The sequence below is a fragment of the Lolium perenne genome, chromosome 2 (assembly GCF_019359855.2).
Source record: "Lolium perenne isolate Kyuss_39 chromosome 2, Kyuss_2.0, whole genome shotgun sequence".
NCBI classification, from domain to species: Eukaryota; Viridiplantae; Streptophyta; class Magnoliopsida; order Poales; family Poaceae; genus Lolium; species Lolium perenne.
The window spans coordinates 90,455,600-90,478,550 of NC_067245.2; the positions used below are offsets into that span (position 1 = coordinate 90,455,600).

The 22,951-nt window shown below is 48.8% G+C and overlaps 1 protein-coding gene across 1 annotated transcript; it reads right to left on the reverse strand.

The window, feature by feature from the left end:
* Nucleotides 1-14,087: 14,087 nt before the first annotated feature.
* LOC127333223 (cysteine-rich receptor-like protein kinase 6) lies at nucleotides 14,088-17,593 on the reverse strand. The gene is made up of 8 exons (XM_051359564.2): nucleotides 17,049-17,593; nucleotides 16,527-16,939; nucleotides 16,073-16,195; nucleotides 15,858-15,985; nucleotides 15,566-15,776; nucleotides 14,883-15,120; nucleotides 14,655-14,799; nucleotides 14,088-14,564 (listed from the first exon to the last, which is right to left on the reverse strand). The coding sequence occupies exons 1-8, from the start codon at nucleotides 17,462-17,464 to the stop codon at nucleotides 14,241-14,243; spliced, it is 1,998 nt and encodes a 665-aa protein (XP_051215524.1). The 5' UTR covers nucleotides 17,465-17,593; the 3' UTR covers nucleotides 14,088-14,240.
* Between the last annotated feature and the right edge of the window lie 5,358 nt (nucleotides 17,594-22,951).

Below are 22,951 nucleotides of genomic sequence, written 5' to 3' on the forward strand. Positions count from 1 at the left end.
ACCGTCATCCAACTGCATCTATGCCTAAAAAGTCCACCTTCAAAGTTATCATCCGAACCCCCTCCAAAAGATTAAGTTGCTAACAACAGACAATTGCATTAAGTATGGTGCGTAATGTAACTAGTGACTACATCCTTGAACATAGCACTAATGTTTTATCCCTAGTGGCAACAGCACAACACAACCTTAGAACTTTCTCACATCGTCCTGTGTCAATGCAGGCATGAACCCACTATCGAGCATAAGTACTCCCTCTTGGAGTTACAAGCATCTACTTGGCCAGAGCATCTACTAGTAACGGAGAGCATGCAAGATCATAAACAACACATAGATATAACTTTGATAATCAACATAACAAGTATTCTCTATTCATCAGATCCCAACAAACGCAACATATAGAATTACAGATAGATGATCTTGATCATGTTAGGCAGCACACAAGATCCGACAATGAAGCACAATGGGGAGAAGACAACCATCTAGCTACTGCTATGGACCCATAGTCCAGGGGTAGACTACTCACACATCACACCGGAGGCGACCATGGCGGCGTAGAGTCCTCCGGGAGATGATTCCCCTCTCCGGCAGGGTGCCGGAGGCGATCTCCTGGATCCCCCGAGATGGGATCGGCGGCGGCGGCGTCTCTGGAAGGTTTTCCGTATCGTGGATCTCGGTACTGGGGGTTTCGTCACGGAGACTTTTTATAGGCGGAAGGGTAGGTCAAGAGGCGGCACGGGGGCCCCACACCACAGGCCGGCGTGGCCAAGGGGGGGGCCGCGCCGCCCTATGGTTTGGCTCCCCTGTGGCCCCTCTTCGTCTCTCCTTCGGACTTCTGGAAGCTTCGTGAGAAAATAGGCCCCTGGGCTTTGATTTCGTCCAATTCCGAGAATATTTCCTTACTAGGATTTCTGAAACCAAAAACAGCAGAAAACAGCAACTGGCACTTCGGCATCTTGTTAATAGGTTAGTTCCAGAAAATGCACGAATATGACATAAAGTGTGCATAAAACATGTAGATAACATCAATAATGTGGCATGGAACATAAGAAATTATCGATACGTCGGAGACGTATCAGGGATGCACAAATACTGATGATCATATGTCTCCTATTATTCATGTTCCTAATGTGTTGCAGAATATTGAGCATGCTGAAGAAAACCGCGCTGAAAATGGAGCTTCGAGTGCGACAGAAACTGAAGAATCAGAGTCAGAAACGGACGAAAATGGCGCAAGACACGAGGAGGAACATTCCTTTGATTCGTCGGATTCCGATGCTGATTCTGGCGCTGATTCTCGCACGCCGCCCGAGGGGATTCTCCCGCCCAGGACCCCCGTCGCCGCCCCTGTCTCCGTCCGCCACGCGGCCAGCTCGGGCTGGCTTGCCCCGCGTTGACTCTCCGCGGCGGGCGTCCCCTGGTGGGCGCGAAGAGGTATCGCCCCCGCCCACGCCGTTAGCTTCCTCGTCGCCCAGCGAGGACACGACGTCAGCTGCGGTCGGATCTTCTTGGGATGAAGATGTTGTAGCATCCGATGGTGCTGCTGATTTGGCACTATCATCTCCTGAACAATCTGCACCACCACCGTCACCTCCTCGCACTCGACTTCAGCAAGGTATAAAGAAACAAACAAAAAATATTGATGGTACAGTCAGATAGGCATGCTTTCTTCTACAGGTGAACCTTGTACTTTGATTGAGGCTCTTGGTGACTCAAATTGGAGAAAAGCGATGGAAGAGGAGTATGATGCCTTGATGATCAACAAAACATGGCACCTTGTTCCTCCAAGCTCCAAGAAAAATTTGATTGACTGCAAGTGGGTCTATCGCATCAAAAGGAGAGCAGATGGGACAGTTGACAGATACAAGGCAAGGTTAGTAGCAAAAGGATTTAAATAAAGGTATGGCATTGAGAATGAGGACACTTTCAGCCCAGTGGTAAAAATTGATACCATTAAACTGTTTTGGCTATTTTTATTTCCCGAGGATGGATGTTAAGGCAGCTAGATGTCAAAAACACGTTTCTTCATGGTGTTCTTGAAGATGAGGTCTACATGAAACAACCTCCAGGTTTTGAAGATCCTCGCGCTCCGCATTATATTTGCAAACTTGACAAAGCATTATATGGGTTGAAACAAGCTCCTCGTGCCTAGTATTCAAGGTTGAGTTCAAAACTGTGCAATCTTGGTTTTACACCTTCCAGAGCTGACACCTCACTATTTCTCTACACCAAGTCAGGTATCACCATATTTGTGCTAATTTATGTTGATGATATCATAGTTACAAGCTCCTCTGATGATGCTATTTATGTTCTTCTTCAGAGTCTCAATGAGAATTTTGCTATTAAAGATTTAGGTGATTTACACTATTTTCTTGGCATTGAGGTAAAGAAGACACAAAATGGTTTGTTGTTAACACAAGAAAAGTATGCTACAGACATTCTTACTAAAGTTGGCATGATTGCATGTAAACCGGGCCCCACACCATTGTCATCATCTGAGCAATTGTCTCTTAGAGTTGGTACACCTCTTGGCTCCGAAGATTCATCTCAGTACAGGAGCATAGTTGGAACTTTATAGTATCTGACTTTGACACGGCCAGACTTATCCTTTTCTGTCAACAAAGTATGTCAGTATCTTCATGCTCCAACTACAGAACATTGGTCAGCTGTGAAAAGAATTCTTAGATATGTGAACGATACATTAAAACTTGGAATAACTTTTACAGCATCCTCATCCTGTTGCGGTCAAAAACCCACCGGCGAGTATCGACGGGCAACACCGTAGAGCCGGGAGGCTCCCAGGATTGCGGTGGACCCTGGTCCCTCGGGCGACGGCCCGCAATGCCTTCTGGCACACGTCCTGGTGCTTACGAGGGCGTGCCACCTGACCTATACCTGGTCAGGAAGGTGATGGATTGCTTCGACTAGTTTCCTGCATGGCAAACACGTAAACATTAAATACGAGCCCCGATCGGCTCTTAAGTTGTTCTGTGGATCGGCTCAAAGAGCCGATTGCCCCATGGTTCATGTTAGATTTATAAGGACATGGGGATCATGCTTTATCAATATCAAGCTAAACTAATCTACGATAGTCTAGGGTTTTCACCGTATAATCGGAACATCCTATGCGTAGTTGAGCCTAGCAGATACGTAAGATAATGGAAAACCAGCCCTAAAGAGGCCTAAAAACCAACGTGAAGTTGATCCCCGGAACAATCCCTCTAGAGCTTAATAAACCACACCTTACGCACTACCGGATCGTTCAACCCGTTTATAAGGCCTAACCATACGGATATCAAACTAACCCTTGAAGAACAAGGAGCAACTATAACGGATTAGATCTACTAAATAAAGATCAAGCAAGATGCTGCCCTTACACCTAAAATAGGTGTAAGGGCAGCTAGATATCAAGGGGCAGCGTAGCTAAATAAGTACATCGTGAAAGCATCGACGTCAGCCCCAAAACACCTAAGATAAGGGTGTTGCTCGCCATCAAAAAGGCTTCAGCACGAACAACACCAATAACGAATAAACTGATACTGCCTAGATCGCAAGATGCGATCTAGGCAGCATGTTGCTTACCCGGGAGAGACCCTCGAAACAAGGGGTGGCGATGCGCCTAGATTGATTTGTTGTGAACGTGATCGTCTTCCTTCTCAATAACCCTAGATACATATTTATAGTCCGTAGACTTTCTAACTTTGGAATAAACCCAACCGTGTACGAGCTAAACTCTATCTCTTAATTCTAAACTAAGATGCAATCTACTATAATATACAGATACACGGGCAATCTAGCCCAAACTTATCGTGCCGGGCCGCTTCAGAGATGCTCCACGTGTATATCCTTCAAGCCCATCTCAATTACGGCCCATCTCCTGATTTGGCCAAAATCCGGTGATAACACATGCCCCCCTGGTTTTGGTAATGATAATTTCAAAACCACTCTGTTTTTTTCTTCGTAGAGTCACGTCGGGGCAGAGCAGAACCATCGCAGTATCCTTCATCATGATGCCCTGTCTTCTCAGCTTCTGCACGACTGACAGTTTTGACACCGCATCCTCGAAAACTGCTCAAGCATTAAATTTCCACTATATCCCCTTTTATTTAACCGCATCGAGCAGTTTATCTCTTCATTCCCCTGCTCTGTACTTGCCATCGGCAAAAAGCCCTCTCTGCAGCCATGTCTTCCTCTTCCTCCTCTGCCTCCTCCGGCCTTTCCTTCGACTCCTCCTCCTCCAGCGAGCCAGAGCCGGAGGTCAATCTGATGGCCATCTATGAGGCTCTCGCCCCCGAGTATTGGGACGCGAGAGAATGGGATTCCTCCATCGAGTCGGAGGATGACGAGCCCCTCACCGACGGGGAAGAAGACCTCCGGTTCCTCATCGACGGGGAGCTGGAGGCGGCGAGCGACGACGACCTCCTCTCATGGGAGGCGGACTTCTCCTCTGACGAGGAAGAAGAAGAGGCGGAGGAGACGGATGAAGACTCCTCCTCCGCGGGGTACCCACCGGCCAAGCGCTTCCGTGGCTGGGCTTGGTCGGACGACGACGACGACGACGATGACGAGGAGGATGAAGCCCCCGCTGGCGGCTTCATTAGCAGCGACGAGGAGCCCGCTGATAGCAGCGCCGACGGCAGCTACGACGGCGACGACAAGGGCAGCGACGGCCCTTAGATTAGGGAGTAGTATAGGGCTAGTAGTAGTAGTGCATTAGGCATCGGATGATCCTTTTGAGAGCCATCGGCTCTTTCTTGTAAAGTCGCTCCTTTGAATCAATGAAAATTGTTCTTCCAATTTGATTCTCCATTTATCCAATTTCAAGTCTTCCGATTGCCGCACCAAGAACCGATAGCAACGTATCGGTCTTTTCCCCTCAAACGCCCATAAGGCCAAACTCAAATACCAAATTAGACAGTCATCCAAGCAAACACTCCTCAAATTCAGACTGTAATTTGATATCTGACCATAATACTTTGTAACTCTAAAGTCGATGGCTGTACATCGGCTGTTTTGTTCTTAAGTCGATGTCCGTGCATCGGCTGTTTTATTCATAAGTCGAGGACCGTGCATCGGCTCTTGCTTTGCACATATATTTCCTTTTATCGGCCGATTTCATACATCGGCCCCCATATTCCACTGCTCCAGTTGGTGAATATTTTTTTACTGGCCGATTTAAAAATCGGCCCCCGTATCTCACAGCCCATCATCCCACATACTTGGGAAATACTTCTTGAGATGCTGGCCATTGACAGCCACTGGGAACTTCACGCCATCCAACTGCTCGAGCATGTATGCATTACCCCTCAAAACTTGGTCAACTTTGTACGGGCCATGCCAATTTGGAGACCATTTACCATACACTTTATCCTTAGTCCCCAACGGCAATATAGCTTCCCATACCAGATCACCAACTTGGAACTCCTTTGGTTTCACCTTCTTGTTATATGCGCGAGCCACCTTGGCTTTATTCTCCTTGATTTTCTCAAGCGACCATAGTCTGAGTTCCGTTACATCCTCAATGCTGTCACTCATCAGGGCTGCATATTCTTCAGTAGTTAAATCATTCTGAAACGTAATCCGTCTCGACCCAGCCTTGATCTCTCAGGGCAGCACAGCTTCTTGTCCATAGACCAGATGATATGGCGAGGTTTTTATTGCTCCGTGACACGACATGTGATAAGCCCACAGTGCTTCTGACAATACCTCGTGCCAACGTCTAGGATGCTCGTCGATTTTTCTCTTAATCAGCTTGATCAGACTCTTGTTGGATGCTTCAGCCTGCCCATTTGCTTGAGCATAGTATGGAGATGATCGGATCAGCTTGATTCCCATATCTTCGCAGAATTTTCTAAACTCCTTAGACACGAAGATCGAACCTCCATCGGTCGTGATAGTCTGGGGAATCCCGAATCTATGAATGACATGCTCCAACACGAAACTGATGACATCTTTCGATGCTACTGATTTCATCGGGACGGTCTCCACCCATTTAGTGAAGTAATCTGTAATGGCCAGAACCCATTCATGGCCTTTGCTCGACGCAGGATGAATCTTGCCGATCATATCCATGCCCCAACCTCGGAATGGCCAAGGTTTGATGATGGGATTCATTGCTGATGCGGGTACCATCTGAATGCTCCCAAACTTCTGACATGCTTGACACCCTTTATAGTACTTGAAACAATCTTCAAGCATGGTGGGCCAATAAAATCCCGATCGCCTGATCAGCCACTTCATCTTATGAGCCGATTGGTGAGTTCCACAGGCACCTTCATGCACCTCATGCAAGAGCCGATTTGCCTCCGCTGTTCCCAAACATTTGAGGAGTAACCCTTCCAAGGTCCTGTAGAACATGTCATCCCCAATAAGGACATACTTCATAGCCTTGTACCTTATCCGTTTAGGTGCCCCCCGAGCCGGATCTTTCAAGTAATTGAAGATATCGGCTCTCCAATCATCTGGCTCCATGAAATGTATCTGGACATCGGCGCCTTCTACTGTCTCCTTATAGCCTGACGCCATCTGTGCGAGATCATTCGCCTCCGTATTCTGCGACCTCGGGATACAATTGAAGTTTATGTACCTGAACTGTGTCATCAGCTCGCGGCAATGCATTCATAACGAGAAGAGCGACTCGCTCTCACACTTGTACTCATCCGTGAGCTGGGAAATCACCAACTTTGAGTCTCCAAAGAGTTCTACTGCTTCTACCCCAGCTTCAATTAGCAACTCCATCCCCTTACGTACTGCTTCATACTCAGCAACATTATTGGTGCAAGGGGTACATAGCCTGATAGAGAAGGTGTAGGTTGCCCCCGGGGCGACACGAGTAGGATGCCAATGCCGCAACCATCGTCGCAAACCGATCCATCGAAGAACATGGCCCATGCACGTATAGACAGTGCAGCTATATTAGTGTTGATTCGCTCCGCGATCAGATCGGCCAGGGCCTGTCCTTTAACTGCTTTTGCAGGTGGATACCGGAGATCCAACTCCGATAACGCAAACATCCATTTACCGAGTCGGCCTTTCAGAACAGGAGCCGACAGCATGTGCTTGATGACGTCTGATTTGCAAATGATGACAATTTCTGCCGTCAAAAAGATGTGATGAAGCTTGGTGCAGGTAAAAAATAGGCAGAGGCACAACTTCTCGATCTCCGGGTACCTCGTCTCTGCATCCAACATCCTTCGGCTGAGGTAGAAAGCAACTCTTTCCATGCCATCATAGATTTGCACCACCACTGAGGCGATAGAAGTATCGGCTACTGACAGGTACATATAGAATGGCCTGCCTTGCTAGGGCGGAACTAACACGGGCGGCTTCGTTAGATACTCTTTAATCTCATCAAACGCTCGCTGTTGCTCTGCCCCCAGTGAAACTCCTCATCAGGTTTGATTTTTACCAATCCCATGAACGGCTCAATTCATCCTGACAGATTAGAGATGAACCTTCTGACGAAATTGATTTTGCCGATGAGACTTTGGAGTTCCTTCTTGGTGGTAGGTGGCTTCATTGTTCACACTGCCTCTTGACTTTTCAGGCCGATCTCAATTCCACGTTCATGAACTAGGAAGCCCAGGAATTGACCGTCCGTCACACCAAAAGCGCACTTCTTTGGATTCATTCTAAGTCCGAACTTTCTAGTTCGGTCCAGGATGCGCCGCAAATCCTCCAGGTGCCCTTCCACTGAGACAGACTTGACCACCACGTCATCAATGTAGATCTCTACCAACTTGCCGATCAGATCATGAAAGATGTAATTCATGGCTCGTTGGTACGTTGCACCGGCATTCTTCAGCCCAAATGTCATGACCACATATTCAAACAAGCCTACCGAGCCTGGTACTCTGAATGCAGTCTTGTGTATATCTTCTGGGGCCATAAAAATTTGGTTGTAGCCGGTATTGCCATCCATGAAACTTAAAATTTTATGACCAACAGCTGCATTGATCAATGTCTCTGCTACTGGCATTGGGTATTCATCCTTTGGAGTGGCACTATTGAGATTCCGAAAATCTATGGCGACGCGCCATCGGCCATCCTTTTTCTCCACAGGTACGACATTGGAAATCCATTCAGTATACCTGCATGGCCTGATGAACCCGGCGTTCAACATTTTCTCGATCTCTTTTTTGACTTCTACTAAAATTTCGGCCTTCATCTGTCGTGCTCGCTGCTGGAACGGCCGAAATCCTTTCTTCAGAGGGAGCCGATGCTCAATGATGCTCCTGTCTAACCCAGGCATCTCTGTATAATCCCATGCAAAACAATCTGGGTACTCTTTCAGTAAAGCTATCATCAGGCCCCTCAGATGTGGATCCAACTTTTTGCTGATAAATGTTGGTCGTGGCTTATCCCCAGGACCAATGTCGATCTCTTCTAGCTCATCAGCTGACGTAAACCCATATCCTAGCTTTCCGTCGCCTGTTAGATCGACGTTGAACACAGGCAACACGTATGGCGAGGATAATTTTGGCCGATTGCTAGAATCGGCCTCCATGTTGATTGAATTGCTCCATGAAGGTTTACAACTTGTATATGCTCCCTTACAGGAGGAAACCTCCCTACTACGACTACGTGACATGTTTGAAGTAAGATCCTTGCTTTTTATTTTTTGGGGCCGATCGCAGGGATCGGCCTTGCCACGTATGTCGATGGATGTTGCTCTTGCTACTCTATTAGGTCGGTGGATAAGACCAGCCTCACCCCGTTTTTTGACACCTCGATGCGATCACAGCCGTCCAAACTGATTCCAGAGAGTGGCTCTTGGTCTGCCGAGTCCCAAATGTTCATGCCGGCTATTGAGACGTCGATCGAGTCATCTGCATGTACGACTTCTACGTCGTCGCCATCCCACTGTATCAGGCATTGGTGCATTGTAGATGGAATGCACCAGTTAGCGTGAATCCAATCCCTTCCTAGTAGGGCAGCGTAGGTGCTCTTGCTGTCGACGATGAAGAATGCTGTTGGGATCGTTTTTCGGCCTATGGTTAGATCCACGTTCAGGACACCTTGCGTCCCTGATGCTTGGCCGTTGAAGTCGTTTAGTGTGACGTTGGTCTTGATCAGATCGTCACTGGAGCGTCCCAAACGCCGTAGCATGGAATATGGCATTATATTGACCGCTGCTCCCGTGTCCACCAACATCCTGCCGACGGGTTGCCCATTGATATAACCCTTTAGGTATAGGGCCTTCATGTGTTTGCAGCCCTTCTCTCGTGGCTTTTCAAAGATGACTGGCTGTAGACTGCAGTCAAACTGTGCTATCGGCACTTCTTCAGTTCCTGGGGCACGAAACTCTGATGGAAGGAAGAACACCATGTTTGTGCCAGCCGATGTACTCACATCGGCTTTTTCTTGCTTGGGCCGCCAAACCTTCTTTGGTGGACGACTCTCTTCGTCCAAGGTCTGCTGAATTTTCACGGCCAGATCGGGCCGCGCTTTCCTCAACGTGTGCAAGTATCGCGCTTCGGCTTGCTCCAAGCTACGTAGCCGCTGCACCCTACGCTTTTGGGAGTGGCTGAGTCCATCGGGGCACCACCTTGGCCGGTGGCACCTATCCTCTTCTTCATCTTCTGACTCCTCAAAGTCTTCATCTTGAGAGGACTCAGCTCGTTTGTTCTGTGGCGGGAGAGGCCCTAGACGCTTGAAAACTGAAACATCCCCTGCATCTTTCTTCCGGCGTCTACACTCCGGGCAGTTGTCGATTGTTGGCAATCGGCTCATCCCTGAATCCCAGCAGTGTTTAAAGAAGGGACAGTCCCAGTGCCTATCCATGTCTTCCTGCTCCCTTGACCTCTCCTTAGCGCGGTGCTCACGTCCTTCGTCGTCTCTGTCACGCCGACGGTACCTTCCTTTGTCTTCATCAGACCGATTGTGTCTCTCGGCGTCTCTGTCGTACTGCTGACGTCGGTCATACTGATATTCATATTTGTTGAGGAGATGCGTGGAGAGTGGTTTTTGGTATCGCACGCTTCTCACTTGTTCCTTGGTGAGGTACCGCTTGTCATCATATTGGGGCCGGTCGCGTGGATCGGCCTCCTCCTTTTCCTTGCTGCGGGAGTGACTGCTTTGCTCTTTATCCTTGCCATGGTGGCGCACAGGCCCTGCCATGTTGACATCGAACGAGAAATCCAGTCGACGCCTCGCGGAGTGGTTAGGTTCCACCATGTTGACTCCAGGGAACGGATGTGTGTCCACTTTCATGGCAAACTGCCCGAAGAGCAATCGGCCTTGTTCTATCGCCATTTGGATCTGCTGACGAAACACCTTGCAGTCATTGGTGGTATGGGTGAACGAGTGATGCCATTTGCAGTACGGCCTCCCGTTCATTTCCTGTGCTGTAGGGATTTTATGGCCTTCGGGTAACTTCAGCTGTTTTTCCTTAAGCAAAAGATCGAAAATCTGCTCAGCCTTGCTCAAATCGAAATCAAACCCTCTTGCAGGCCCTTGAGGTTTTACCCATTTGCAGGACACGGGGTTTGCCCCCCGAGCCCATTCAGCTACAGCAACCTCCAGGTCTGGTGCAGGATCTTCAGCTTCTTCCATCTCGACCAGGCCTACCGGACGCTTGAACTTGTCTTCGTACAATTCAGGGTGTCGCTGCTCATACAATGTGAGTTTCTGCACCATGTGCGACAATGAACTGTACTCAGCTTGGGAAGTCAGGTCCTTGATCGGCGTTGCGAGGCCCAATGCTGCCAGCTCGATTGCTTCTTTCTCAGATAAACGAACCGAATAACATCGGTTCCTGACAGTCCTGAAACGTTGGATGTATTCAGACACTGTTTCTCCCGTTTCGCCGCACCTGCGCTAGATCGGCAATGCCAGCTTCGGTAGCTTCTGAGTGATATTGCACATGAAATTGCTCCTCCAGCTGTTTCCATGTGCGGACTGAGTTTGGTGGCAACGAGGTGTACCACCCAAAGGCTGATCCCGTAAGAGATTGTGCGAAAAACCTCACACGCAACAGGTCTGACACTGAAATCATGCCCAGCTGTGCCAAATATCGGCTTACATGCTCTATTGAGCTAGATCCTTCTGCTCCATTGAATTTTGAGAATTCAGGGAGCCGATATTTGGGTGGCAGTGGGATCAGATCGTACTCGTCGGGGTACGGCTTGGAATAGCCGATTGCTTTCCTCTTCGGCAAGATGCCGAACTGGTCTCTCAAGATAGTGCTGATCTGCTCCATGGTATTAGTTGTAGGGACCGAGCCTTCATGACTCGTTCCAGTAGCATATTTAGCCAGCCATGCTTGTTTGTCAGCATCTACTCCAGAAATCCATGTTGGTGCGATCTGGCTTGTGCGCGCCAAGGCGTTGCAGTCCGGCACGTATGTGCACACGTATCCATGTGGGATCTCCTTGGGCGGCTCATATAGGAATTGGCAATCGCTAGGATCGCCACCAACCTTATAGACAACATACGCCAGTGAACCCGGCGGCTCTGGCGCCGCAAGAGCGAATGGCAGCGGCGGTCTAATCTGGAGCGGTATTTCTCCCTGGTGAGTTCCCAGGGTCGGTACGGACGGAGAGTACTGATGCTTCATGATCTCCTGCACCACTCGGACGCCACGCGCTCGAAAGCGTTCACCAAGCTCTCAGAATGGCGGTGTAGAGAATGACCCACCATGTAATTGATCTCCTGGCAAAGAGCTCTGGCGCGTTCCTCTGAAGAGGTAGAGAGGTCTACTTCATCGAGAGCACCTTCAGGGGAGAACCCTTTCCATCTGATGCCATGTGAACGGGTCTTCATGAAAGAGCCGATGAGATCGGCTTCCAAGATGGCTTTCATCTCATCGTACTTCTTCTTGTGTTCCTCCGGCAGATCTGCGTACGTGACTGGTTCGCCCACCACCTCATCCGCAGCTTTTGACATGGTTGCTGCAGATGTCGACGTAGTGGTTGCTGTAGAGTGTCCTACCGGGCGTGCCAGAATGTGTTGCGGTCAAAAACCCACCGGCGAGTATCGACGGGCAACACTGTAGAGCCGGGAGGCTCCCAGGATTGCGGTGGACCCTGGTCCCTCGGGCGACGGCCCGCAATGCCTTCTGGCACACGTCCTGGTGCTTACGAGGGCGTGCCACCTGACCTATACCTGGTCAGGAAGGTGATGGATTGCTTCGACTAGTTTCCTGCATGGCAAACACGTAAACATTAAATACGAGCCCCGATCGGCTCTTAAGTTGTTCTGTGGATCGGCTCAAAGAGCCGATTGCCCCATGTTTCATGTCAGATTTATAAGGACATGGGGATCATGCTTTATCAATATCAAGCTAAACTAATCTACGATAGTCTAGATTTTCACCGTATAATCGGAACATCCTATGCGTAGTTGAGCCTAGCAGATACGTAAGATAATGGAAAACCAGCCCTAAAGAGGCCTAAAAACCAACGTGAAGTTGATCCCCGGAACAATCCCTCTAGAGCTTAATAAACCACACCTTACGCACTACCGGATCGTTCAACCCGTTTATAAGGCCTAACCATACGGATATCAAACCAATCCTTGAAGAACAAGGAGCAACTATAACGGATTAGATCTACTAAATAAAGATCAAGCAAGATGCTGCCCTTACACCTAAAATAGGTGTAAGGGCAGCTAGATATCAAGGGGCAGCGTAGCTAAATAAGTACATCGTGAAAGCATCGACGTCAGCCCCAAAACACCTAAGATAAGGGTGTTGCTCGCCATCAAAAAGGCTTCAGCACGAACAACACCAATAACGAATAAACTGATACTGCCTAGATCGCAAGATGCGATCTAGGCAGCATGTTGCTTACCCGGGAGAGACCCTCGAAACAAGGGGTGGCGATGCGCCTAGATTGATTTGTTGTGAACGTGATCGTCTTCCTTCTCAATAACCCTAGATACATATTTATAGTCCGTAGACTTTCTAACTTGGGAATAAACCCAACCGTGTACGAGCTAAACTCTATCTCTTAATTCTAAACTAAGATGCAATCTACTATAATATACAGATACACGGGCAATCTAGCCCAAACTTATCGTGCCGGGCCGCTTCAGAGACGCTCCACGTGTATATCCTTCAAGTCCATCTCAATTACGGCCCATCTCCTGATTTGGCCAAAATCCGGTGATAACACATCCACACTTCTTAGTGCCTTTTCTGATGCAGATTGGGCAGGTTGTCTTCATGATCGACGTTCCACAGGTGGTTTTGCTATATTTGTTGGACCTAACTTGGTCTCTTGGAGTGCTAGAAAGCAAGATACAGTGTCTCGGTCTAGTACTGAGGTTGAATATAAATATCTTGCAAATTCTACATCTGAGTTGATTTGGGTAGAACCTCTTCTTGCAGAACTTGGAGTAAAATTGAAGCAAAAACCAAGTCTTTGGTGTGACAATTTAGGTGCTACCTATTTGTCTGTTAATCATGTATTGCATGCTCGTACCAAGCACATAGAAATTGACTTTCACTTTGTTAGAGAAAGGGTTGCAAAGAATCAGCTAGCCATTCGTTTTGTTTGTAGCAAGGATCAAGTTGCAGATGGTTTTACCAAGGCTCTTCCAGTTAAGAAGCTAGATGAATTCAAGCTAATCTCAACCTCTCCAAGGTTTAGATTAAGGGGGGCTGTTAGAGTTTGTAACATATTGGTATACGGTGTAGTACACCGATCTACTACGTATTGTACATGCCACGCCAGGGGCTTTTTCTGTGCTATATAAACATGCAACCGATACCGGACGAGGGTATCGTTCCAGTCTAAACATTGACAATGATCACACACTCACACTGGAAGTCTCTGTATAATTGTATCAATATCTAACTACCTCATTTCTGGTCACTCTATGCATAACTTAAGACCAAATCATTGACGAACATTTCACTAAAATGGCACAGCTCCAGAGAATGCAATTTCAGTCTTAGTGTGAACTGTGATACATTCTGAGTGATTTGGATTTTAGAACTTCAGTAAAACTTGGAGTTAGCATAAATTCTCAAATAATTCCTTCATGTCCAATAATTTTCATAAAAATATAGTCACGTTACTACCGGATGCTTTTTGTTTAAAGCTCCAAAATTTGATTATGTTCTGTTGAATACTCTGGCAAAACAATGGCCATAAAGCTTCAATATGGATTCCAACTTGTTGAAAGCTTCTTTCAATTTGATTTTACTTACACTTTCTTTTACCAAATGGCAAATGGAAAAACTATTCTAGCCAAACTTTTGACTTTAGCAAAAGCCTCACATTACCCAGACCCATGACTTACCTAGGATACAGATCAGTGATTGTAACCCCATTCACAGAGACGTTATCGTCCAATATGATATCCGATTGGTCGTACGACGATAGAGAAGCTAAAAGTGATTCCCTCCGGAAGAAGAATGCAGGTTGTGCCGGTGCCTGAATCTCCATGTTGTCCCTAGTTAACATGAAAATGACGGATAATATCAAAGGACGGTCGTCAGGGTCTGGTTGGAGACACATCAACCCGATGTGGATGCAGCGTAATGCTTGGCTTCGAGCGTATTCATCGAGTGATTGGTCTATCATTTCAGATATCGACCCTTTTGTCCAACAATTCCACACCTGTTAGATGCTTATTCAGATATGATGACATAATATTTACATGAATCTTTCAATTTCAAATGAACTAAAAAGAAGTAAATCAGCACTTACATCGGTAAGGAGATTCACTGCGTCACGATCACCAGAACTGCTGTTCTTTCTCCTAGTTACAATTTCAAGAACCAACACACCGAAGCTGTAAATATCGATCTTTGGTGACATGCGTCCGTGCATTGCCTCTGGTGCCATATAACCACTGCAGGAATGAGCAATTAGCAGGCTTGTACACACGCTGGATATCAACAATTCTTGAATGTTTCATGACAGATATGACCTTACAGTGTTCCAGCAGCTCTAGCTGTCTTAGTATGTGTATGACCTTCTCCTAGCAGCCTCGCCAGTCCAAAGTCTGCGATTTTTGGATCCATGTCGTCGGCAAGAAGAATGTTGTTAGGTTTGAGGTCTCGGTGGATTATCCTCAAGCTTGAGTCCTCGTGAAGATACAATATTCCCTTGGCAATTCCAAGAATGATGTTATACTGTTGCTCCCAGTTGAGTGCACTTTCCTCCCTAGATTCTGTTGGAACGAAATGTTGAATTCATATGAGGTGGTGCAAGGTAAATAAATAATCATCATTATAACTGTTGTAAAAAAATAATATTCAAATTGTATCTACAATATTGGCTGTGATAACTTATAATATCGAATGCTACAGTACATATTTATTGGCTTATACTGAACTTCTAAACAAGAAACTTAGTTGTATAGCTATATGTTATTCGTTTATATTCCTATTCATGTTTTGCTTTTCTACATAGTATGTATGGATAGTGTCTCTCATGGTAGGCATATATTACCGGTAAATGCATCAATCATGCATATATCACATATAAGACTTACGGGGGGTCGGGAGAGTAGAGAGACACAATTAAGCGGCGCAATACTAGTCACAACTGACCAAAATTACGGATATGCATGTCTGTAACCGGAGAGCTAGAGATGTTAGTGAAGGAGACAATACCGAACAGAAAGTTGTCGAGGCTCCCATTCTTGATATACTCGTAAACTAGCAGCGTATCATCCCGATGCGAGCAATACCCATGTAATCTAACAAGATTCTTGTGCTGCAGCTCTGCCAATAGCAGCACCTCATTGTGCAGCTCCTTCAAACCATGCCCAGTTCTTTCCAAAAGTTTCTTCACTGCTATTTCTTGCCCATCTGGTAGTATCCCCTGCAATATACGCCTTTTGAGCTAGAGAAGGTGTGATACATGATTTCCTTTTCTTACGTGCGTTCCTGGTTGACTACTTACCTTGTATACAATACCAAAACCGCCTTCGCCAAGCTTATTTTTCTCGGAGAAGTTTTCAGTTGCCTCTTGTAGCGTAGGTAAATCGAAGATCGTGCATTGTGCGCCCGCAATTTTCTGCAATGCTGGTGCTGTATGACAAGAATGCCATCAACAAGTTAACTGTAGTCATTCCAGTTCTTAAAAAGACAGTTAACATGCTAGTAGATGCTACTCACGGTGGCCGTCCTTGGTAGCCTTAGCCCTTCTCTTGCATACAACAAAAGCAAAAACGCAAACCAGTATCAAGACGACGGAACAACCAATGCCCGCAGCGATTCCTACTGCTTTCGTTTTCTTCCCTGCAACAGCAGCATACACCGAAGTACCAGACGTGAAATGCAAACTCGTAGTGACACTATGAACTGAAGCAGAATACACTCTTTCAGTTAAAAGTAAGCACTGAAAGTAACAACAATATACACTAAAGTACCAAACGTAAAATGTAAACTTGTAGTGACAACTGAAGGCTAGAATACAATCTTTTTAGATAAAAGTAAGAACTGAAATTAAGTAACAACAGCATACACCAAAGTACGAAAACGTGAAATGTAAACTTGTAGTGAAACTATGAATTGAAGCAGAATACAACCTTTCACATAAAAGTAAGAAGCGAAAGTGTTTGCTTCCTACCTGCTCCTCCAGAATCTGGAGCTGCAGAGGGAGGCACGACTGCCGGCGGTGGCGGCGCCTCAAGCTGCAGCATCGACCGTCCCTCGTAGAGCGGCTGCACGCTGTACCTCAGGTTGCACCACGCCACGAAAGACATGATCCACCGGGGCTTGGTGTTGACTAGGAGCCCAGTCGACTGAATGACGAGGGTCCCGAGGCAGCTCTGGCACTGTGACGGCGTCATGTCCGGGACGCATTGCGCGATCGCGTAAATCTTTGGCTGGAAATCCATCTCGCCGGTGGCGAAGTACTTCCTGAAGGTGGAGTTGGCCACTGCGTGGTCGGCCACGGCGGTGAGGATGGCTGTGGCGGCGGCGCTGAACCAGGCTCCCGGCACTGTCGTGACGTTCCCAAACGCCGGGGTGATTAGAAATCTTGAACCAGTTTTCAGAACCGTATTTAGATACTAGTAGAATTATGTATTCAAGAGAAGAGACGGATTTGATAAGTTAAGATGCATGTCTTGGGATATGCCGTACGTACGCAAGCTCGCCGGGCTGCCACTGATCCGCCCTGAGGAAGTCGAGGAACTGGACGCTGGAGAATCGAACGACGCAGGCGTCCTCGTACATGGTGACACCCGTGTTGTTGGGGCAATTCCCGTTGGCGCCAGCGGCAGTGAACGCCGCCGCCACGCAGGCGTCGCAGGTGGAGGCGTTGACGTCGCCGCGGCAGAGCGCCATGGCGTATGCCCGGTTGGGGCTGGTGCCTGCGGTGGCGGTGGCGAAGCCGGTGGGCATGGAGGAGGCGTTGCCGGGGAGCGCAGCAGCGACGAGGTTGAGATTCGCCTGGAAAGTGCTGTTGGGCGCGTACTTGCTGCCGTCGCACTCGGAGCCCTCGAACGGCATCGCCGGCGGTAGCAGGAGGAGGAGCAGGAGGACGGCGATGACGGCGAGCATCGCTGCGGGATCGTCGAACGATCTTTTGTTTCCTTTTGGCACGGCGCGTCAACGACGACGACCGGGCAAGATGGCCCGCTTTCCCTCAGCCTGGCGCCGGCGAAGCGGCGATAGATGGATATTATAGATTAGTAGATAGTACGACGAGCCACTCACTGTCATTTTTTTTCACGGGTGCGCATCTCGCAACTTGGGCAATTATTCAACTTGACGAGTCAAAGTTGATAGGCTGACTACGACCACCGTTTGAGCACGATAAAACCAACGAAAGTGCTTCACACACGACAAATCCTGTCCGATCTGTGTATGATTCTCCTTTCTGTTGGTGCTCCCTTCTCTTCCCAGTGCACAAGTTCAGCTAAGATCCAAACCGCAGTACTGCCGAGCCTAGTAAAAATACCATTGGATCCGAAACATATACTAAGAGCATCTCCTCCAACAGAGTTCCGCAAAGCGTTCTCCAAACGACACTGGATTTATTATTTGGGGACGTGTTTCTTTCGTGCTATGTTTGGGGACGTCGCTTCCCAGCCGCGCCCCCCAAACAAAATTTCAGATATTTAAAACATAAGCGAATTCGTTCATACTTGCTATATATTACATAGATTCGAACGAAATTCGATAAAATTTAAACTAAACCCTAATCTAGTAGTACTTGCGGCGGCCAGAGGCGTTGTGTACTGGTGGAAGTTGTACATGTCGTCGACAACGACGTCCTGCTTGCCGCGCTCGTCGGGCTCGTCGACGGGCTCGTCCTTCACCATGCCTCTTGGCCCAGCCTCGCCGTCGTCGGTGAGGTCCACGAGCGGCTTCCCAGAGTCACAGATGGACTACAGGAATGCTGCGCTGCGCCGACGGCCGTGGCGTACGCCGACGGCCAAATGTCGGGGCCGTCGGCGTACTGCCCGGTCAGCCCAGCTGCTCGAAGCGCCCCTCGGCGTATCGCGCCCCTCGGCGTATGACACGCTATGCCGAGGGTGGCCCTCGGCGTATCGGCGGCCCTCGGCATAGGTTGAGGGTGCGACCCCGTCCCGTCGCCCCGCGGCCATGCCCTAACTGAACCTTGACGGCGTGAAGCCTATGCCGAGGGCCACCGTCGGCGTAGCTGAGCCAATTTCTCCCGCCGAATCCTCCCGCCCCTCCCGCCAAAATGACGTCAGCTGTCTAGCCTATGCCGAGGGGCACCGTCGGCTTAGCATCCATCTTTTTTTTCCTTTTTCCCGCCCATTTCTCCCGCCCAATCTTTCCCGCCAATTTTTCCCGCCATTTTCTCCCGCCAGCTTTTCTCGCCGTTTCAGCCCCTCGCCTCCCTATATATACCCATGTGTTCTTCTCCAACAAAACACCACCACCAGCATGGTGTGGTGTTGTTTGTCTAATGTTGTACCCCCGGGGTCTTTCGGCTACACGCACATGCGCTGACGGCACTTAGGCATGTCCTGGACGTATAGGGCAGAACTCACCGGTGGGGTGAACCGGAGGAAAACCTTAGATAGCATGGATCCATACTTGCCACCACATGACCTAAAACAAAGGAAAAAAGTCCATTGCTAACCCTAACTCTAACCCTAACCCTAACCCTAGGGGTAGATTTGCGGGGTCCCCGCCCCCTAGGGTTTCCCTAGATACAAACCACCGGAGCGTCCGAATCGCTGGAAACTCCTGCTACGGCTCATCCGGGGCCTATTTCATTCCAAACCTATGGTTTCCATGTGCATATGTCCTAAACAAAGCAAAGAAATTAAAAAAATCCATTGGTGAACCCTCGCACGAAAAAAGCTATAGGTGTAGATCTGCAAGGTCCCCGGCCTAGGGTTTCCCAAGATACAGATCACCGGAGCGTCGGAATCGCTTGAAAACTTGCATTTGTCCCTAACATATGTGTACAAGTGTGATGTAAGGTTTGTCTAACCTTGCATGTACCCCGCGTTGACGATTTCCGCATACATGGGCCGACACTTGGTAAAATCCAGGATTTGTATGTGGAAACTCCTGCTACGGCTCATCCGGGGCCTATTTCATTCCAAACCTATGGTTTCCATGTGCATATGTCCTAAACAAAGCAAAGCAAATAAAAAAATCCATTGGTAAACCCTCGCACAGAGAAAGCTATAGCGGTAGATCTGCAGGGTCCCCGCCCTAGGGTTTCCCAAGATACAGATCACCGGAGCGTCGGAATCGCTTGAAAACTTGCATTTGTCCCTAACATATGTGTACAAGTGTGATGTAAGGTTTGTCTACTCTTGCTTGTACCCCGCGTTGACGATTTCCGCATACATGGGCCGACACTTGGTAAAATCCAGGATTTGTATGTGGAAACTCCTGCTACGGCTCATCCGGGGCCTATTTCATTCCAAACCTATGGTTTCCATGTGCATATGTCCTAAACAAAGCAAAGCAAATAAAAAAATCCATTGGTAAACCCTCGCACGGAGAAAGCTATAGGGGTAGATCTGCAGGGTCCCCGCCCTAGGGTTTCCCAAGATACAGATCACCGGAGCGTCGGAATCGCTTGAAAACTTGCATTTGTCCCTAACATATGTGTACAAGTGTGATGTAAGGTTTGTCTAACCTTGCATGTACCCCGCGTTGACGATTTCCGCATACATGGGCCGACACTTGGTAAAATCCAGGATTTGTATGTGGAAACTCCTGCTACGGCTCATCTGTGGCCTATTTTATTCCAAACCTATGGTTTCCATGTGCATATGTCCTAAACAAAGCAAAGAAAATAAAAAAATCCATTGGTAAACCCTCGCACGGAAAAAGCTATAGGGGTAGATCTGCGGGGTCCCCGCCCTAGGGTTTCCCAAGATACAGACTATCGGATCGTCGGAATCGCTGGAAAACTTGCATATGCCCATAACATATGTGTACAAGTGTGATGTAAGGTTTGGCTAACCTTGGATGTACCCGTTGTTGACGATTTCCGCATACATGGGCTAACACTTGGTAAAATCCAGGATTTGTATGTGGAAACTCTCGCCACGGCTAAAATGGAGCCTATTTTATGGTAAAGTATGCCCAACCTATGGTTTCCATGTACATATGTCCTAAATAAACCAAAACAAGTAAAAAATTACATTGGTAAACTCTCGCACGGAGAAAGCTATAGGGGTAGATCTACGGGGTCCCCGCCCTAGGGTTTCCCAAGATACAGATCACCGGAGCGTCAGAATTGTTGGAAAACTTGCATCTGCCCCTAACATATATGTACAAGTGTGACGCGTCATTTTATGTGCTAAATGTTTTCCGTTTCGCGCGTTGGCGGACGGGTGCACGCGCGCGCCCGGTACGGCCATACCGCATGTCCCGGCGGCCCCGTTTTGCGCAGTTGGCAAAGCAAACGGAGCCAAAAAATCGAGCGGAGCCGCGTGGCGTCATTTTATGTGTCCTAGTAACCACTGCAAAAGACGGAACTGGGATACGGCAATTATCTTGGAGAACCCTTCACGAACAGGGCTATCTCGTCCGGAGTTCTATGGCTTTTAGGGGAAATGAGTAGGAAACGGCCCGTTTCACCACATAGTTTGTCGGAACGAGGCCATATTTGGCACGTGCGTGGGCCTTAGGATGGGAAGCAAGGCCCCAGTCGCGGATTTCCAATCCGAACCACGGGCGACGGTTTTTCCATTTTCAGGGGTGCCGGACGGGCTTAATTTTGTGAAGCAGCTACAAGGTGCGCATTTCAGGATCGCGCGGGACCTCCGCGCGGCGGTAGGATAGCTCCTCCGCCCCACCTATAAAAATCCAAATGCGCGCGGCAGCCCACAGGGAATCCCACCCGCTTCCTGCGGTGCCCCGCCGAATCCGCTGGAAACTGTCCGGATTTGAACTGGGGCGACACTTTCCTTCGCTTAATAAATGGAGGGAAAAATGTTTTTAGGTCTAGGACGCGTCATTTTATGTGCTAAATGTTTTCCGTTTCGCGCGTTGGCGGACGGGTGCACGCGCGCGCCCGGTACGGCCATACCGCATGTCCCGGCGGCCCCGTTTTGCGCAGTTGGCAAAGCAAACGGAGCCAAAAAATCGAGCGGAGCCGCGTGGCGTCATTTTATGTGTCCTAGTGACCACTGCAAAAGACGGAACTGGGATACGGCAATTATCTTGGAGAACCCTTCACGAACAGGGCTATCTCGTCCGGAGTTCTATGGCTTTTAGGGGAAATGAGTAGGAAACGGCCCGTTTCACCACATAGTTTGTCGGAACGAGGCCATATTTGGCACGTGCGTGGGCCTTAGGATGGGAAGCAGGCCCCGGTCGCGGATTTCCAATCCGAACCACGGGCGACGGTTTTTCCATTTTCGGGGTGCCGGAAGGGCTTTTTTTTGTGAAGCAGCTACATGGCGCGCATTTCAGTATCGCGCGGGACCTCCGCGCGGCGGTAGGATACCTCCTACGCACCACCTATCACATGCCATATGCGCGCGGAAGCCATCTGGGAATCCCACCCGCTTCCTGCGGTGCCCCGCCGAATCCGCTGGAAACTGTCCGGATTTGAACTGGGGCGACACTTTCCTTCGCTCAATAAATGGAGGGAAAAATGTTTTTAGGTCTAGGACGCGTCATTTTATGTGCTAAATGTTTTCCGTTTCGCGCGTTGGCGGACGGGTGCACGCGCGCGCCCGGTACGGCCATACCGCATGTCCCGGCGGCCCCGTTTTGCGCAGTTGGCAAAGCAAAAGGAGCCAAAAAATCGAGCGGAGCCGCGTGGCGTCATTTTATGCGTCCTAGTGACCACTGCAAAAGACGGAAGTGGGATACGGCAATTATCTTGGAGAACCCTTCACGAACAGGGCTATCTCGTCCGGAGTTCTATGGCTTTTAGGGGAAATGAGTAGGAAACGGCCCGTTTCACCACATAGTTTGTCGGAACGAGGCCATATTTGGCACGTGCGTGGGCCTTAGGATGGGAAGCAAGGCCCCGGTCGCGGATTTCCAATCCGAACCACGGGCGACGGTTTTTCCATTTTCGGGGTGCCGGAAGGGCTTTTTTTTGTGAAGCAGCTACATGGCGCGCATTTCAGTATCGCGCGGGACCTCCGCGCGGCGGTAGGATACCTCCTACGCACCACCTATCACATGCCATATGCGCGCGGAAGCCATCTGGGAATCCCACCCGCTTCCTGCGGTGCCCCGCCGAATCCGCTGGAAACTGTCCGGATTTGAACTGGGGCGACACTTTCCTTCGCTCAATAAATGGAGGGAAAATGTTTTTAGGTCTAGGACGCGTCATTTTATGTGCTAAATGTTTTCCGTTTCGCGCGTTGGCGGACGGGTGCACGCGCGCGCCCGGTACGGCCATACCGCATGTCCCGGCGGCCCCGTTTTGCGCAGTTGGCAAAGCAAACGGAGCCAAAAAATCGAGCGGAGCCGCGTGGCGTCATTTTATGTGTCCTAGTGACCACTGCAAAAGACGGAACTGGGATACGGCAATTATCTTGGAGAACCCTTCACGAACAGGGCTATCTCGTCCGGAGTTCTATG

Excerpts from the sequence above, each read along its gene's own strand:
- LOC127333223 (XM_051359564.2), bottom strand. The coding sequence starts at position 17,464 with ATGCTCGCCGTCATCGCCGTCCTCCTGCTCCTCCTCCTGCTACCGCCG. Across the intron at positions 15,121-15,565 it reads CCTCGACAACTTTCTGTTCG|AATCTAGGGAGGAAAGTGCA; the intron begins GTATTGTCTCCT and ends TCGTTCCAACAG. Across the intron at positions 14,565-14,654 it reads CAGTGAATCTCCTTACCGAT|GTGTGGAATTGTTGGACAAA; the intron begins GTAAGTGCTGAT and ends AGCATCTAACAG.